Source organism: Mirounga angustirostris, unplaced genomic scaffold (assembly GCF_029215605.1).
Source record: "Mirounga angustirostris isolate CCGP_5_RB_7025 unplaced genomic scaffold, mMirAng1.0.hap1 SCAF_15, whole genome shotgun sequence".
NCBI classification, from domain to species: domain Eukaryota; kingdom Metazoa; phylum Chordata; class Mammalia; order Carnivora; family Phocidae; genus Mirounga; species Mirounga angustirostris.
In genome coordinates, this window is record NW_026991723.1 from 44,630,960 (window position 1) to 44,648,965 (window position 18,006).

The following is an 18,006-nucleotide window of genomic DNA, read 5'->3' on the forward strand; positions in this document are numbered from 1 at the left end:
GTAAGGAAAATAGGGTCAAATCCTAGCTTTACCACTGACTTAACTGTGACACTGAGCAAGTACGCCGAATTCAGTTTTCTCAAGTTATTTTGAAGCTATTCATAGGCTGTGGCATACTAATGGTTTTTGAGAAGGAAAGTAAAACAATAAAAATCACCTGCTTTCCCTAAAAAACATGCCCCCCAAATAAACCAACAACAGTAAACAGAAACTAATAAATGTTTAATTTACATTTTTTTCTGTTAAAATATAAAACTAGGGTTAAATTAAATTCTCAGTCTAAATTAGACTAAATATAAATCTGCTGTGCAACCCATTGAATGGATTTATAGTTTGACAGTGTTCCTTAAAAGTGTCTAGTCATCTTCCATCTTTTTCCTTTTTTCTAAATTCACTCTGCCCCAGTCTTCACTTATCATCACATACACTTTATTCCATCAAACATTTTCCAGGACCAACATACTACTTAAATAATCATTAAGCCTGTTTAGAGCTTTCCCAAACTTGAACTTTTTTCACCTTGACTACACATCCCAAGGTACTACTTTTCTCACTTTTTTTGGTTAGTACTATAGTGTTCCATAAAGAAACAATAAAAGTTATGTATTTCCCTAAAATGAAAGATCAGTATTCAATGGTTATTATGTTAACCAGTTAATAAAAGTATATCAAAAACCACTCATGTTTGTTAATCAACTGAAATTATAATAAACTAATACTTTGCTATTAATGCTTACAAATTATTCAAGGAATCAAAATGGCTTCACAAAACTTGATGTCTGCTTCCCAAATACTTCACATTTTTTAACCCCAGATCCATACAAGGAGAAAAATCCAAACATACTCTTTACCTAAAAACTAAAGTTTGGTAAAAGGCATTATTTAGGATTTTTTAGACCTAGAAAAAGAGTTATACTTCCAACATGTATTTAAATTATAAATCCGTTTTTATCCTGTGACACTGCTTGAAATTTAAGTACATCAGAGTTAAATTAACTGGGCTTCTGCTTCATCTCTTCAAGTCTGATGGAAATTCATTTGCATCAAGGCTCTTATTCAAGATTTCTTCTTCTGCAAAGGTGATTTTAAAAAAGAGAAAAGGATAATCAAACATTACAAAGAAAAAAATTAAACAGGACAAATTCCAAATAGTAGCAAATTTCAGTCTTCTTAAGTAAAATGTTCACATGCGAATGACTACAATAAAAATTACCATTATTCTCATTGAGGTACCTTTTCTCCAGAGAGTATCAATACATCCCTCTTAGAATACTTTTTAATATACCAGTGTTTAATTATCATGGGCAAATCAGAGTGATAAATAATGAATCTATATCACCAGATCTATGTTTACTCTAACACGCTTTAAGAACAGGGTTTTTTTCTTAATCTCTATAATGAAAATTTTCAACATACAAAAATAAAGAAAATTATCATTAGCCCAATGTATCCATTATCCAGTTCAGTAATTAATACTGTTATGTGAACTGTGTACCCTAGAAAGACATGATGAACTTCTAACCCAGTACCTCAGAATGCGGCCTTATTTGGAAAGAGGGTCATTAAAGATATAATCAGGATGAGGTCATTCTGGAGTAGGGTGGGCACTTAAACCTACATGACTAGTGGCCTTATAAAGAAGGCACACAGACACACAAGAGGAGAAAGCCATGTGAAGATGGAGGCAGAGATTAGAGCTGTGCTACCACAAGCCAAGGAACAGCTGGGGCTACCAGAAGCTGGGAAAGGCGAGAAGGATCTTCCTCTGGTGGCTTCAGAGGGACCACGGCCCCGCTAACACCTTGATTCTGGATTCCAGCTTTCAGAACTTATTGTATCCAGAGACAATAAATTTCTGTTGTTTTAAGGTACCTGGTTTGTGGTACTTTGTATGGCTGCCCCAGGAAACGAATACACTAACCTATCTTGTTTTGTCACCCATCCCCCTCAAATTTATTTCAAAACAAATTACAGATATTATTATTACTACAAGAATGATATTTAACATACATAGTGTTACTCAACATTTTTAGAACCATCTTCCACTAGCCAAGATTTTGACGAGATTTACTTTTGATTGTTTGTATTATAAAAGCAATAGGTTTCAGGGTTTTGGTTTTATTTTCCACCCCTGTCCCACACTAACTGTAAACTATATACCCATCACTTGAGATTCTGGAAGTACCCATAGAAGTGACAAGTTCACTCTTCTCATCCTAGTTGAAGGAACAACTAATTTTATCACATTAACAATAAAGATCATGCAACATTCAATGCATACTCCTGTTACAAGAGGTTGAAAGAAAAATTCAATAGGTCAATACGCACAGGTCTAGTTAAATCTTACCTTTTAAATTAGGTAGAAGTTCTCCAAGACTACATGGTATTGTGGTTTTCAATCTTTGTTCCACTGGAGAAAACTTAATTAGTGGTGAAAGTGACTGTTTCCTTTCACCAAGGGACATGCGTAAAGATGGTTTTGTATAGTCAACATGCAAATCATGAGTACCCAAAAAGTCAAGCATATCATCTGTTTGCATGTTTGTGGGAATAGGGCTCAATTCTGGTTTGTGTCCTTCAAGTGCTTCAGGATTAGAAAGGTCACTTTCTTCCCTTTTCTTGGATAGAGATTTTTTCAGAGCCTCGTATCTACGACAAATAGCCTGTAAATTACAGTCCGATTCTGGAGTAGTTGGTCTTTCTCCCACAACATCTTCTGGAAATATGCCACTGTGCATAGGACTATTTGGCTCCAGTTTAAAATTGGCTTCTGTACTACTGGAGCTATTAAGACTTAAGTTACCAACTTCTTCTGGAAGAGTTTCATGTAATATGCCAAAATCAATATCCTTTAAACTCCTGGAACTAGTTCCACCTGATACTTGAAAAGAGTCCCATAACATACTTTTATGCATGAAAGGTTCCTTGTAAGAAGCTTGCAAGTGGTCAAGAGAAGACTCTTCTTCACTGCTACCCATTACAAGTCTCCTAGTCCCTACAGTAGGGGAGACTGTCTCTGTTTGGCTAGTGTCTAAAAGCTTGTTCTGTAATTCTGCACACTCCAAACCTTGCTTGCACATTATTTTCTTACTTAACAAATCTGACTGATTTTCTGTCAATGGTCCACCTATGTGACTGGTCACCACATGCTTCTGAGGCACACACTTGAGGCAATCTGAAACAACTTTCTCTTCAGGCAAATGGGAATGGCTAGAATTGGATACAGTGCTTGCTGAGAGAAAGCTGGTCCTGCTAATTTCTCTTGGGTTATGCAACACAGGTAAGGATTCTGGCAATACTTCTTCTCTATGTTCAGTATCCACCTGAATTGGTTCTGTACTTCTGTTATCTTCCATTTCGACAGCTTTTCTCCATGAGCTCCTAATTTCACTTACTAATTAAGGGAAGGGGGAACACAATTTATTAATATTCCCAAATAGAGCATGAAATTAAAAACTTCATTTCTAGCACTCAACATAAAGCTACCGACTCAGTATATGTTACACAGATATGCCCACTGGATGACAAGACTCCACAACAAAGCAAAGACCAACAACATGAAAGAACTCCTTCTCCAACTGATCACACACAAATAACAAAAGCTGTCCCTGAAATGTGCATATACTTCCACACAGCACATACAAATTACAGGTATTAGAAAGATGTTTTCTCATCCGTCTAAGCTAGGATTCAGCAAAATTTTTCTGTAAAGGGCAGATAGTAGTATTTTAGGCTTTGTAGGCCATCAGTCTGTGGTGACTATCAACTGTGCTACTATAACATAAAAGCAACCATAAACAGTATGTTGACAAATCAGCAAGGCTGTGTTCAATACAACTTTATTTACAAAAACACACAGGGCAAGCAAGATTTGGTTCACAGCTTGTAGTTTGCTGACCAATGATCTCGATTGTGGCTAGGTTCAACCTGAACTGAATCAATTTTACTTCAAATATGAATTCAACCAGGATGATGTGCCATACGGACAACAAAATCAGAATTTTGCCAACACAGATTATAGGTTATAAGAAAAAAATACTGGGCAGTCTAGCTAGCTAGAGAGGGGTAGAAACGATTCCTATACACACAATTTTTGGCTGATGTTGCTGGGTGCTGACTGGAAGGACACAGCCTATATATCTATAAATGATGAGCACAGGTCAGATGTGGAGGCAGAGGGTGTTTTTTGTTTGTTTTGTTTTTATTTATTTATTTTAAAAGATTTTATTTATTCATTTGAGACACAGAGATACAGAGAGACACAGCGAGAGAGGGAACACAAGCAGGGGGAGAGGCAAAGGGAGAGGGAGAAGCAGGCTCCCGCGGAGCAGGGAGCCCAACGTGGGGCTCGATCCCAGGACCCTGGGATCATGACCTGAGCTGAAGGCAGACGCTTAACAACTGAGCCACCCAGGTGCCCCTGTTTGTTTTGTTTTTAAAGATTTTATGTATTTGTGAGAGAGAGGAAGAGAGAGAGCACAAGCAGGGGGAGCAGTGGGCAGAGGGAGAAGCAGGCTCCCCACTGAGCAGGACCCTGGGATCATGACCTGAGCAGAAGGCAGACACTTAACCGACTGAGCCACCCAGGCATCCCGGCAGAAGGTGTTTTAAAAGTAGTCAATTGAAATATTTTCTAGGAAAGAGACAAGTAAAACAACAAAAACAAAATTGTAGAGTATCACGGCAAAATAATAGTGCTTACAAACTGCCGTATCGGTGAGAACACCCACATTTAATACTTCAATAAAAGTCCTTACATCGAAACAAATAAAGAGCCATTGCCACTAAACTGAAAAAGAATTTTAAAGTGAGTTTTCAGAAGATATGTCAGATCAGGGTTCTAACAGTAGTAATGTCTAAGAAAGAAAGTGATAGAAATCATTATTAACTTACTCAAGTTTTCTGGCGTTCGGGGAATTTGGTTCCTTGTTAAGAATGGGTTAGACACTAGAGAATCAAATAGTTCCTCTAATTTTACTTCTTTTCCTTTAGAGGACTGTGGTGAATCAGATAAAACCGCCCTGGCAACCTAAAACAGAAAAGGTAAAGCAAAAATTACCACATCCATTGGTGGAATGCAACAAAAGCCCTGATAAGAACAAATCAGCACCTGCCAGGCAGCAGCCCCTACCACAGCAGATGGCACAAAAAGCCGCTCAAAAACATAGCTCGCAGCCGCTCTGTCTCATCTATCTAGGCACAGCCCTGTAAGGTGAACTTAAAACATCAAACTGTTTCCGCCCTTCTTCTCTTAACTGGATATCCCATTATAAAGGAAAGGTAAAAATCTTTATAACTGAGAAGATTCAGAGATAATCCTGACTACACAGTGACCTAAGCTACTATCTGCCACATCTTTGAACTTGACAATTCTGTATCAGCTGAAGTAGCTAGTTTTAAAGCAAGCAGATTTTTTCTTAATTATAACCCACTTGCACAGTAACACCTCTATTAACAAATGAAATACACTCTGACAACATACTTCTTTGCCAGAAACCTCATTATGAGACATAAATTAGTGAACAAGGCATAGAAGTACATTTTAAAATAGAGACAGTATACAATATGAAAATAGCACTGTACAATTTCAATAAAACTGGAAAACAAAAAACATGCACATTAAAAACACTGCCCCAAGAGCCCTAAAAAATAAACGTCCTAGAACCATAATCAAATAGACTCCCATTTACCCTCCCCCATGAAAACAGAAGATGTCTTAGAATCAAACACTAAATATTTCTTGTCACGAACACTACTAAAGAAAATTAATTTCACTTTATTTTCAGAGCTTTATGAGATTTTAGGACTCTCCCCTTCCATCCCATCCCATTCTACTGCTAATATAAATTCTTTTAATTGCAAATGTCTTTCCTTCTATATCAGGAAAGAAAAACAGACTGAACATCTTTTATGTGGAGTTCATCAACCAACAAAGAGAAATAATATAAACCTGAAAGATTTTTAAGTATTTATAGACCATGAAAAGGGTTTAACCTCTTCATGTTACAAACAAGAAAATGACTGACATCCAGCTCTCTTATTTGGACATTGTTCACTTACTTTGATCAAGACTGAGATAAAGGAGGGAACTCCAATACCTGAATCAATATGCACTAAACCAAATTTTTCTTTCAGTCTCTCAGGAATATAAAGTAGCTGATTTATTTTCAGTCTCCTTATCCAAATTCAAACAATGCTAAGGGATGTTGTGGGAAATGTAATAAAAATAACATGAGAGAATGGCTTGAGAATCTGTGTAAACTTCTGCAGTAAATAGTACAATATTACTATCGAGCAACAGTAGCATTATGTAGTCACTTGCCAGTGAAAAGTCACTTGTCAGGAAAACCAAGATCATGAACAATGATGGATTTAATGACTTTTTAAATATTTAGAAAGCAGAAGGATAAACACTATGCTTAGTGATAATATGATATTGCATAGTCTTTGTGCTAACATTCAAAAAAAGAGGAAGCTTGGCTAAGCAACAGCAACATTCAGATTATTTTTTTTAAAGCAGATTATTTTAATAGAGTATAATCATTGGGTATATTTATCTAGCAATTTATGTAATGGTTAATTCCAAAAATACCTTACCTGTGTTATTTTTATACTTTTGGATGATACTTATAGAATGGGACATGGATTCTAAACCATGGATATAATGTTAAATAAGTTTATATTAATCTATTTCTATTTTTGGGGAGAACCAATTTTGCTTTAACCATGATTTTCATTATCTGTGTCCTCCTTTCCCAAATTAACACCAGTTAATCAATAATTAACTGTAACTTCACTTATAATCTCAACACCAATGAGAAAATAATAGATATTTCAGTGTACTTATTATAATCTTTTTCTAACCTCTTCTACCAGATGATCTTGCTCTTTTTGGAGTGGATCCCTATTTTTAGCTGGCAGAGACCCTGTAAATGCAGTATTCTCTGTACTCCTTGCAGTATCTGATGATAGACAGTCTTTAGTTTCAAATTTTGATGTCTTCTTAGAAGGTGTTTCATTTTCTTCTCTAGGAGTTCTTATCTTCATGTCCTGAAGAAGACAGACATGCAATGTTGAAACTTTAATGATTGTGGCTGATCTTCAATTAGAGGTTCTTGAGCTATCACAAACCTATAAAAGGCTAACATTATTGTGAAATCATATGTTCACTGGCACAATTAAATAATTCCAATATTTCCATTTAGAAGCAATAGGATATATGTAAATACAAATTAACTGGGAAAGCGGCAAAAATAATATTTTACCATAAGTTAGTTTGATCAGATTAAAAATTGTTTTAAAATATACCTTTTCAAGTAATCTAACACTGTTTCTATCTGATGATGAAACTGGCTGTGACAGGAAAGAAGCAGGTCTAAAAGGAAAAAAGATAATAAATCCAAATTATAATCGGGAAAGAATTCCATTCACTTGCTATATCTGAATAATTTAAAGAAACTGTCAAAAAAATAATAAAAAGTAAAAAAAAATAAAGAAACTGTCTGCCCCGTATCTGTCCGTTACGATTTCCCTCAATTCGTCCCGGTCATCGAAAGGCAGTTTATTCTAGGGAGGGATGGTGACAATCAGAGCAGTACTTCGGCCCCATTTGTGTATCAGCCTCCCACATGACAAACATTTTCCTTAACCACTATATATTTTAAGTCAACAACATTCTTTATAAGGTTGAATGACTTGATTAACACTAGAATCGCATTATTATATTATATTATCCTTAGGCTTCAGATCACAGAATTTCATTGTAACAGAGACTTGATCTTTCATGTCCAAAATCAGTTTCTCTTATGCTGAATCTTGCGTGATAGCACATACATTACTTACACTTACAGTCAAGTGATAAGGTTGTTCAGTTTCAGTTTGCTGCATTCTACACATAGCATTCCTTACTCTCTTAGATTCTCTCGCCCCTTTGGATAAACATAAAAACCTTACACATCAATTACAAAATAAGTAATTAAATTTTTAAAGCCATCAAAGCAATGATAACTTCATCTTATCTTGAAAGAGCTTTCAAATTCAGTCATGGATGGGGTCTGCTCACTGGTCAAAGCTTTTCTACTCCAGGTAATACAAAAGTCAAGATTACCACGGAGACCACTTTCAATATCAAGTATGTTGGTGCTTTGCTTTCTGTTCACAGCCAGAAGTACAAAATTAATAGCTTTAAAACATTTCAAGTAACAGCAAATATGCTTTTTCAAACTTTTTCAAATATGAGCTTCTTGGAATCTTTATCTACCTTCCAAACAGAATTCAAGATCACTGAAACTGCTTCAAGGCTCAACTCTGCCTCGACAGAATATAATCTAGATGTCAAAAGAAAAAAACTAATCATCTACTGTGACTGTATCTTAATTTTTCCAAAAAGTAACATTAAAATGATCAAAAAGCCCTCTGAAACAGGGCTAGCAATCTAAGATGCCACTAGGATGCCACCACCAGATTGTGAGCTCCTGGAGGACAAAGACTATGTCCTTCCTGGCTGTTGCCAGGAACTAACACAGTGCCTGGTACTTGGCAGTGCAATACATGTTTGTAACTAACCGATGGATTGACTGAATCAACGAATAAACATCACTTGAGCATGAGGCTCTATGGATAGATGCCACCAAATTTTTCTATTTCGATCATTCTTACAAGGCTCATAAGAGACAAAACTGGAAACATATTCTCTCCCTTCCTCTCTCCCTTTTCTGAATTGGCAACATGCTATCAGCCCTGCTAACATCTCAATCCAAGCCAACTTTAAAGCAGCCCTGGCTCAGCCCTTACTCCCTATCTGCTTCCTATGCCAAAACTGAGGCCCACAAAATCCTAGCACTGTAAACAGAGTATCGCTCCCATTATGGGAATTTATCCTAAGGAAAGAGTACACCCAAAAGAAAATAAGAAACAACATGCTTTTTATAGTAGTAAAAGAAATTGAGGAAAATCTGAGTCTAAAAAATAAATGAAATGTTACAAAGCCATTATAAGTAAAAATCAGTAATATACTATTAAGAAAACAAACACACAAAAACTGTACTTATGGATATTAATGTTTAGAAAATTTTGAGTGGATTCAATTTATATGTTTGTACATAAAGCCCAAAAAAACAACTTGTGAAAAAAGTCTAATAAGTGATTCGTTAGAAATTTTAGCTAATTATTCTTCATTTTTATTTTGTTGTTACAATATATCTACAGTTGGGCGCCTGGGTGGCTCAGTCGTTAAGCGTCTGCCTTCAGCTCAGGTCATGATCCCAGGGTCCTGGGATTGAGTCCCATATCGGGCTCCCTGCTCGGCGGGAAGCCTGCTTCTCCCTCTCCCACTCCCCCTGCTTGTGTTCCTGCTCTCTCTCTCTCTCTCTGTCAAATAAATAAATAAAATCTTTAAAAAAAAAAAAAAAAAAAAAAAACAATATATCTACAGTTAAAGATATAACAAACAAATTATAAAAAGAGAAAGATATGCGATTAGAATTCAATTTCTAAGACTAAGGATATTTAGTTGGCATGCATGCAAGATCATACTGCCCTATTTCTGAAATGCAATAAAGGAGGAACTGTAGAAGCTAAAAGTCTAGAACTGCATTGCCACCACTAGAAATATCATGGAACCCTCCCTTCCAGAAACCACTGCAAAGAAAGGTAGTGCCCAGAGTGTACAGCAAAGGTACCACCACCAATCACTGAATTCTGGTTTTAAGTACGGTAAAGCCTCCATGAGCTCACTCTGATCAAAACCAGCCATGAGATTTATGGAGAAGACAACAGCTATTCTGGTACCCGTGGGTGACAACTGCATGTGAAAGGGCTAATAACACACAGTAATTATGCTAAAAACTACATGCCTTCTATGTTTTTTAATTGAATAGCTGTTATTGATCATATCCACATACGAATTTCCAAATTAACTACATTGATACTGACATTAAGATGATGCCACTACAAATAAAAGCTGAACTACACGTTAAGAAAAGGGTATTACAGTCTACCTACATTATGCATTTCCAATAAAACATTTTATTACAAAATACCTTTACAATAAAGAATTCTGAGCAACAAGCTTCTTTCCTCGTGACTCAATTCTTCACCCTTCTTCTGTTTTGCTATCAAGCAGCAATAATCATTCATAGCCCATTGAACACTTATTTGTCCCTTACCACCAATAGCCTTCCCCTACACCTCCCCCCTTCGATATCCCAAACCTATAATTAAAGTATCAGAAGATAATTAAAAGATCTAACGGCTTGGAAGAGTATAAATCTGGAAATCAAAGTTTATTTAATACAACCTCTTTTTCCTATATTAAGAGAATTCCATGTGAACTAAATTCTTAGGGGCTATGTGTCTGGCTCCTATTGAATCCTGATAGTTTATCTTAGTACAAAACTCTGCTTCAAGAAAGATTCTTGAAGTTCAATGAAGTTCATAAATAAAATCTGATCTATGAATCAATCTACTAACTCCATCAATCTTTAGTCCAGCAAGAGACCTTAATCAAATATTTCATTTGCTCTCTCAAGGAAAAGACAAACCAAAAACATAACTGAGATTGGGAAGCAGCAACTATTCCCCTCTAGCATGCTTTAAGAACAACAGTGATAAATAACGGGGTAAAACAGTGAAGCCCAGTAACTTCACTATCTCGTCAATGTCAAGTCTTCACAATAGATTTCATTATTTTTCTTTAGGTACTCCGAAAATCAACATCACATCCAGATCTAAGAATAAAAATATAAATATTCCACAAGTAATCCTGACTTCCTGTGAATCAGAAAATTACTGCACAGGAAACTGCCAAGAGCTCAAATTCTTTTTTTTTGTTGTTTTTTAAGATTTTATTTATTTACTGGTCAGAGAGAGAGCACACGTGCACAAGCAGGGGAAGCAGCAGGCAGAGGGAGAAACAGGCTTCCGGCTGAGCAGGGAGCCCAATGTGGGGCTCGATCCCAAGATCCCAGGATCATGACCTGAACCAAAGGCAGACGCTTAACCGACTGAGCCACCCAGGCGTCCCACCAATAGCTCAATTTCACATATAAATTTTGACTCTTTTTATGCTGTTTGAACTTATTAACTTATTAAGAGTATATAGAAGGAAGAGAACTTCAATTCATTTAAAATTTAGAATTTTCTTTTAGAATTATCCTAAGTAAATTGTTTCCATATCTGTGCCTCAATTACATGGGAAAGTTGGACTGAAAGACCCCTATTTAGGTCAAAGGTAGTCAGAAACCAAAAAAACAACAGAACACCCCATTCAGTGTGTTTGACTGCTACCTAATAATGCTCAGTTTCCAAAAAGAATATATTCCCCAGATAGATTATATACATTTAGATTTTTGCTTATATAATCTGGCATCTGTTTTAAGAGCCAAAACAGGATAATAAAGAAAACAGGCAGTAAAGAAAATAAGAATACTCCTGAAGGATATTATAATAAACTAAGGTTTAGTTTTTTCATATGTTAAATTTTTGGATTAGATTGAATCAGAAGTCTTCCTATTTTTTTTTTTTTTAAAGCATGGAACTCTTTTTATCAAATAGCATGTAAAACCCCCAACATATACAGATAAAAGAACTAGCTGCTCAGGTTGAAATGGAAAAGGATTAGACCAGGGCGCCTGGGTGGCTCAGTTGGTTAAGCGACTGCCTTCGGCTCAGATCATGATCCTGGAGTCCCGGATCGAGTCCCGCGTGGGGCTCCCTGCTCAGCGGGGGGTCTGCTTCTCCCTCTGACCCTCCCCCCTCTCATGCTCTCTCTATCTCATAAATAAATAAATAAATAGATAGATAGATAGATAAATAAATAAATAAATAAGGATTAGACCAGTGACGGGCTAAATTAAATTCATCCACGGCACCAGAGGGCGCTGCAGAACAGTCTGAAAACTAGGAGACTAGATCTCAAAAGCTCTTAAACTCTTAAGATTGTCAACAGCCACAAGTGGTTTCAAAGAAGTTCACAGACACAAAAAGGCAAAATTCCCAAGCTTGCATTAGATAATTTTTTATTTTTTTATTTATAGATAATTTTTTATTTATCTAAAAAAGCATACATGCTTTTTTTCTTCAAATATTAGATAATCCCCTATGAATCCCAACATTTAGACAAACAAGAGAAGGGGGAAAAAATGCCTATGTATCAGAAGTGTTGACTCTTTCTTGAAAATGCAGACCCACAGTGGAAAAATATTCTCTGGTTACGAGAAGAAAACTACAGATGACCCCATCATAGAGAAGCATGGCAATTAGAATAAGATGAAACTAAATTAATGAAGGAGGGAAAAAGTCAGTATCAAAACATTTGTTTTACCTGTTGCCTAGATCATATACAGCTCCCGATATATCACTAGCTCTCCTGCAATCATTTTCTTGGTTTTGTTGCTTTGGTGTATCTAAAGGAAAATAAACATTAATTACTCTTAAATTATGTTTGCATATTCTAATATCCAGGGATATCTTGAAATTCTAGAAAAACTTCTGAACAGAAGAAAACAGAAAAATCAGACTAATACAAATGCTAATAGAAAAAGACAACTATTCAATGGGACGTCTGGGTGGCTCAGTCAGTTAAGCATCTGCCTTCGACTCAGGTCATGATCCCAGGGCCCTGGGATCGAGCCCCATGTCCGGCTCCCTGCTCAGCAGAGAGCCTGCTTCTCCCTCTCCCTCCACCTGCCACTCTGCCTACTTGTGCTCTCTCTCTGTCAAATAAATAAAGTCTTTAAAAAAAAAATAAAAAATAAAAATAAATAAAAGAAAAAGACAACTATTCAATTGCTACATGTACAAATAGAACAGATAGAGAATATCTAGAATAAACTCTTATAAAAAGAGTGATAGGTTACAGAGCTGGAATAAACAACCCTAAAATTTGTATGGAACCAGAAAAGACCCCTAGTAGCCAAAGGAATGTTGAAAGAGAAAACCAAAGGTAGAAGCAGCAAAATTTCAGACTTCAAGCTGTATTATAAAGCTGTAATCATCAAGACAGTATGGTACTGGCACAAAAACAGACACACAGATCAGTGGAACAGAATAGAGAATCCAGAAATGGATCGACTAATCTTCGAACAAGCAGGAAAGAATATCCAATGGAAACAAGACAGTCTCTTCAACAAATGGTGTTGGGAAAACTGGACAGCCACATGTGGAAGAATGAAACAGGACCATTGTCTTACACCATACACAAAAATAGACTCCAAATGGATGAAAGACCTAAATGTGAGACAGGAATCCACCAAAATCCTAGAAAACACAGGCAGCAACCTCTGTGACAACTTTTTGCTAGACACATCTCCACAGGCAAGGGAAACAAAAGCAAAAATGAACTCTTGGGACTTCATCAAGACAAAAAGCTTCTGCACGGCAAAGGAAACAGTCAACAAAACTAAAAGGCAACCAGCAGGAATGGGAAAAGATATTTGCAAGTGACATATCTGATAAAGGGTTAGTATCCAAATTATATAAAGAACTTACACAACTCAACACCCCAAAAAATAAATAATCTTAATTTAAAATGGGCAGAAGACATAAACAGACATTTTTCCAAAGACATCCAAATGACCAACAGACACATGAAAAGATGCTCAACATCACTCAGCATCAGGGAAATACAAATACCACCTCACACCAGTCAGAATGGTTAAAATTAACAAGTCAGGAAACAACAGATGTTGGCGAGAATGCAGAAAAGGGAACGCTCTTACACTGTTGGTGGGAATGCAAGCTGGTGCAGCCACTCTGGAAAACAGTATGGAGGTTCCTCAAAAAGCTGAAAATAGAGCTACCCTACAACCCAGCAATTGCAGTAATAGGCATTGATACAAATGTAGTAATCTGAAGGGGCACCTGCACCCCAATGTTTATAGCAACAATGTCCACAACAGCCAAACTATAGAAAGAGCCCAGATGTCCACTGACGGATGAATGGATAAAGAAGAGGTGGTGTATATATATATACAAAGGAATACTACTCAGCCATCAAAAAAAAATGAATCTTGCCATTTGCAATGACATGGATGGAACTAGAGGGTATTACGCTATGTGAAATAAGTCAATCAGAGAAAGACAATTATTACATGATCTCACTGATATGTGGAATTTAAGAAACAAAACAGAGGGGGATCATAGAGGAACAGAGGAAAAAATAAAACAAGATGAAATCAGAGAGGGAGACAACCGTAAGAAACTCCTAATCAAAGGAAACAAACTTGAGGGTTGTTGGAGCTGAGGGGGTTGGGGAGATGGGGTAACTGGGTGATGGATATTAAGGAGGGCACGTGATATAATGAGCACTGGGTATTACATGCAACTGATGAATCACTAAATTCTACCTCTGAAATGAATAATACACTTTATGTTAACTAAACTGAATTTAAATAAAAAAAATTTTTTTTCAAGTGACAGGTTTATACTAAACCAAATTTCAAAAAAAGTGACAGTCCATAGTTCTCCAGCATGATATAGCCATGCTTCTTGTTTTGGTACACAGATCATGCAATTACCACGTAAATCAGGAAAGCCAAAAGATTATACTATTTAGCATATTTCAGCCCAGCATCTATAATATCAATTTACTTATTTATTCTTCAACGCATCAGTAATTATGTGCCACTGCTAATACTAACAAAGAGGAAGAAAGAAAAGGTGGAGACCCTGGCTTCAAGGAGTCAGTCTAGGAAAAAGACTACTGATGAGTAGAGAATGATGGCATGCTATAGTATTAGGAGAGAAATATGCACAGAATGTAAGGAAGCAGAAAGGCATCTGGCCCAGAATGGGGAATGTGATGAGGACATAAAGGTACTGGGAGAATAAGGTACAAGTTCAGTATGCTAGAGCATAGGGTATCTTGAATGGAAGCATGGTAGGAAACAAGACTGGTGAAGAAAGCCATGGCTCCATTACAGAGGATTTGCTATTCCAGGAACTACTCTTCTTTCAACATGTTAGTTTCTGAAAGATTTTCCCTATTTATATATGTGTCCAAAGTGTTACTGTATAAGAAACCAATGTGTATACTATGTGAATTTTTCCTTTTATCCACCATAATAGTATGCTATATTATAAACATTTTCAGTACCCTCTGCTTTTGCACCTACTAATGATGATGGAATTACTGATATTCATAAAACATTTTAAAAATGAGCACAAATACAAAAACTGTATCACAAAACTAGTAGACAACAATAAAATAATTAGGCACAACCATAAACACTTAGTTGGTGGTGGTAGGCAGAGATGATGCACATTTGTTCTAGTACGTAAGAAAGTTTGTAAGGTAAAAGTTGCTAAGTGAACAAACAATGAATCATGGAACACTACATCTAAAACTAATGATGTAATGTATGGGGATTAACATAACAATAAAAAAATTTTTTTTAAAAACTGCTAAGTGAAAAAGCACCTAGAGTTTATTTCCACCCCTAAAGGTGACAGAAAGCCATTGAAGTGTACTACACCAAGAGATAAAAAGGATCATATTTTCGTATTTGCACTATAGAAGGATCACTGATAACCATTTGCAACACGGAATAGGTAGAATATGGAAGCAGAGTAGCTAGTTAGAACACAATTAAAGGCAAGAAATAGAAAACCAAACTACAGCACTTAAGATGTGAAGAGAACAGAGGGGACGGACACAAGGTAATAAGGAGGTAAAAACAAAACTGAACTCTCCAGAACAAAGCAAACCAAGCTGCAGTGACAATGACTCCTACCATAAATACACTAGAACTGTAAAATAAAATTTAAGAAAAAGAAAGGAATACCCAGAAGAACAAATAAAAATCATCACATGCCAGGACTCAAGATGGAAAGCATTTAAGCTCAAACTGAGACACAAAGGCTAAATGACAGACTCCAGGGCTGAACAATAGAAATTTAATGCCTACATAATGAGAAACATCATCTCAGGTCACTCAGGCTGGAATGTGAGAAACTGCCATAAGGCCAGAACATTGGAAAGGCTGCTCGGCCCCTGAAAAGATTATAAAAAATTCTGCCAACTTAACCAGGGAAGTAACAGGGAAGCCTGTATACCTGGAGTCCTGGGTTTAAAAAAAAAAAGAAATATTAAATCTACCTAGCCTACTCAAAAGGAGGTATGAAATCCAAAATTATATTGGCTACTTGTGGGAATCCGAAACCAAAGACATTAACTGCCTACTTCAAGGGAAATACCTTGGACCCTAGGCCATCATGTAGAGACCATTCTACAACCCAGGGCCCAGGTTGACTCCTTCAGAGGTGGGTCCACTGAAATTGAGGTCACAATCAAAAAGAAAAATTTTTTTATTTTTATTTTTAAGTAATCCCTACACCCAGCATGGGGCTTGAACTCACAACCCCAAGATCAAGAGTCGCATGCTCTTCTGAATGAACCAGCCAGGCGATCCCACAATCAAATATTTTAATAGGAAACAAACAACTATGAAAGTGAGCAGACAGGAGCACCCGGGTGGCTCAGTTGGTTAAGCATCTGCCTTCCGCTCAAGTCAAGATTCCAGGGTCCTGGATCAAGCCCCTCATTGGGCTCCCTGCTCAGCAGGGAGCCTGCTTCTCCCTCTCCTTCTCCCTCTGCCTGCCACTCCCCCTGCTTGTGCTCTCTCCCTCTCTCTGCCAAATAAATAAAATTTTAAAAAAGAATTAAAAAAAAAAATGAGTAGGTAGAACATACAGAAACAGAAGTATCTGAAACACAAGGATATTTAAAAAATTGAATAAGATCGAATCAAGAAGATGATACCATGAAAAACAAAAGGCAATTTCTGAAAAAGATGCAAATGAAAAGAAATTAAAAGCACATCCATGAGGGGCGCCTGGGTGGCTCAGTCATTAAGCATCTGTCTGCCTTCGGCTCAGGTCGTGATCTCAGGGTCCTGGGGTCGAGCCCCACATCGGGCTCCCTGCTCAGCAGGAAGCCTGCTTCTCCCTCTCCCACTCCCCCTGCTTGTGTTCCCTCTCTCACTGTCTCTCTCTTTGCCAAAAAAATAAACAAAATCTTTTTAAAAAAATACACTGTTAAAAAAAAAAAGCACATCCATGAAAGCCAAACACTAAATGGACATGTCAAAAAAGAGATTAAATATAACTAAAAAGATAATTAGTTAACCAAATAAGCCTAGAGCTACAAAGACATTATAAATACAAATGAGAAGTTTAAGATATATGGAGGACAGAATCAGAAGTCCCAACAACAAGAGCTCCAGAAAGAAAGCATCAAAAGAATGACTGAGACAGTGTTAGAAGTGATATTAGCGAATAAGTTTCCAAAACAGAAAATATGAGCCTTCACATTAAATAAGCACACACAGGCCCAAAGTTTAAATAAAAATAAATCCACATTTAGACGCATCTAAATGAACCTGCATAATACAAAGCTAAATAAGTACAAGTCCTAAAAACAACCAGAAATTAAAAATTACCTACAAATGAATGACCATTAAGCTGACAACAGAGAGGTCTCAGAAACAATAGAAGGCAGAAAACAATGTGATCATATCATTGAAGTTGTAGGAAAATTGAGCTTTGATCTAGAATCTTATATTCAGCCAAACTATCACTCAAAAATTAGTGAAAATAAAGACATTTTCACAGAAAAAACTAAGAGGATTTTACTATCCAGTGTCCATCACAAAAAGATTTAAAGAATACACTTTGAGAGAAGGAAAGATGGCAGAGGAGTAGGGGACCCTATTTCAACTGGTCCCCGGAATTGAGCTGGATATCTACCAGACCACTCTGAGCACCCAAGAAATCAGCCTGAGATGTAAGAAGATCTGGATCTCTACAAACAGAATATCACAGGCTGTTGGTTTTGAGGTAAGAGCGGGGAGCCCTGATTCCGCCGGCAGATATCGGAGGATAAACGGCAGGGGGAGGGTGCCTGGCCGTGGGGATCCTACACTGCCGGTGAGCGACAGCCTCGCACGCTGCGGATGGGGCACAGACTCGCAGACCGGTAGCGGCGGGGAAAGGATTTTAGGGCAGCCC

At 36.9% G+C, this 18,006-nt stretch overlaps 1 protein-coding gene and 1 non-coding gene across 4 annotated transcripts in view; both read right to left on the bottom strand.

Annotated features, from left to right (window-relative positions):
- Positions 1 to 169: 169 nt before the first annotated feature.
- Positions 170 to 18,006, bottom strand: part of HAUS6 (HAUS augmin like complex subunit 6) — a 49,939-nt gene continuing 32,102 nt past the window's right edge. For all 3 annotated transcript variants that reach the window (XM_045882468.3, XM_045882467.3, XM_064579398.1), the window contains 6 exons: positions 12,323 to 12,404; positions 7,309 to 7,375; positions 6,865 to 7,050; positions 4,894 to 5,029; positions 2,348 to 3,394; positions 170 to 1,071 (listed from right to left, as the gene is read on the bottom strand). In XM_045882468.3, coding sequence (XP_045738424.1) covers positions 1,010 to 1,071; positions 2,348 to 3,394; positions 4,894 to 5,029; positions 6,865 to 7,050; positions 7,309 to 7,375; positions 12,323 to 12,404 — 1,580 coding nt within the window. In that variant the 3' untranslated portion in view covers positions 170 to 1,009. The remainder of the gene's footprint in view (positions 1,072 to 2,347; positions 3,395 to 4,893; positions 5,030 to 6,864; positions 7,051 to 7,308; positions 7,376 to 12,322; positions 12,405 to 18,006) is intronic.
- Positions 7,497 to 7,627, bottom strand: LOC123850343 (small Cajal body-specific RNA 8). Its single transcript, XR_006792306.1, has one exon. It is a non-coding gene; the product is annotated as a small Cajal body-specific RNA 8 (non-coding RNA).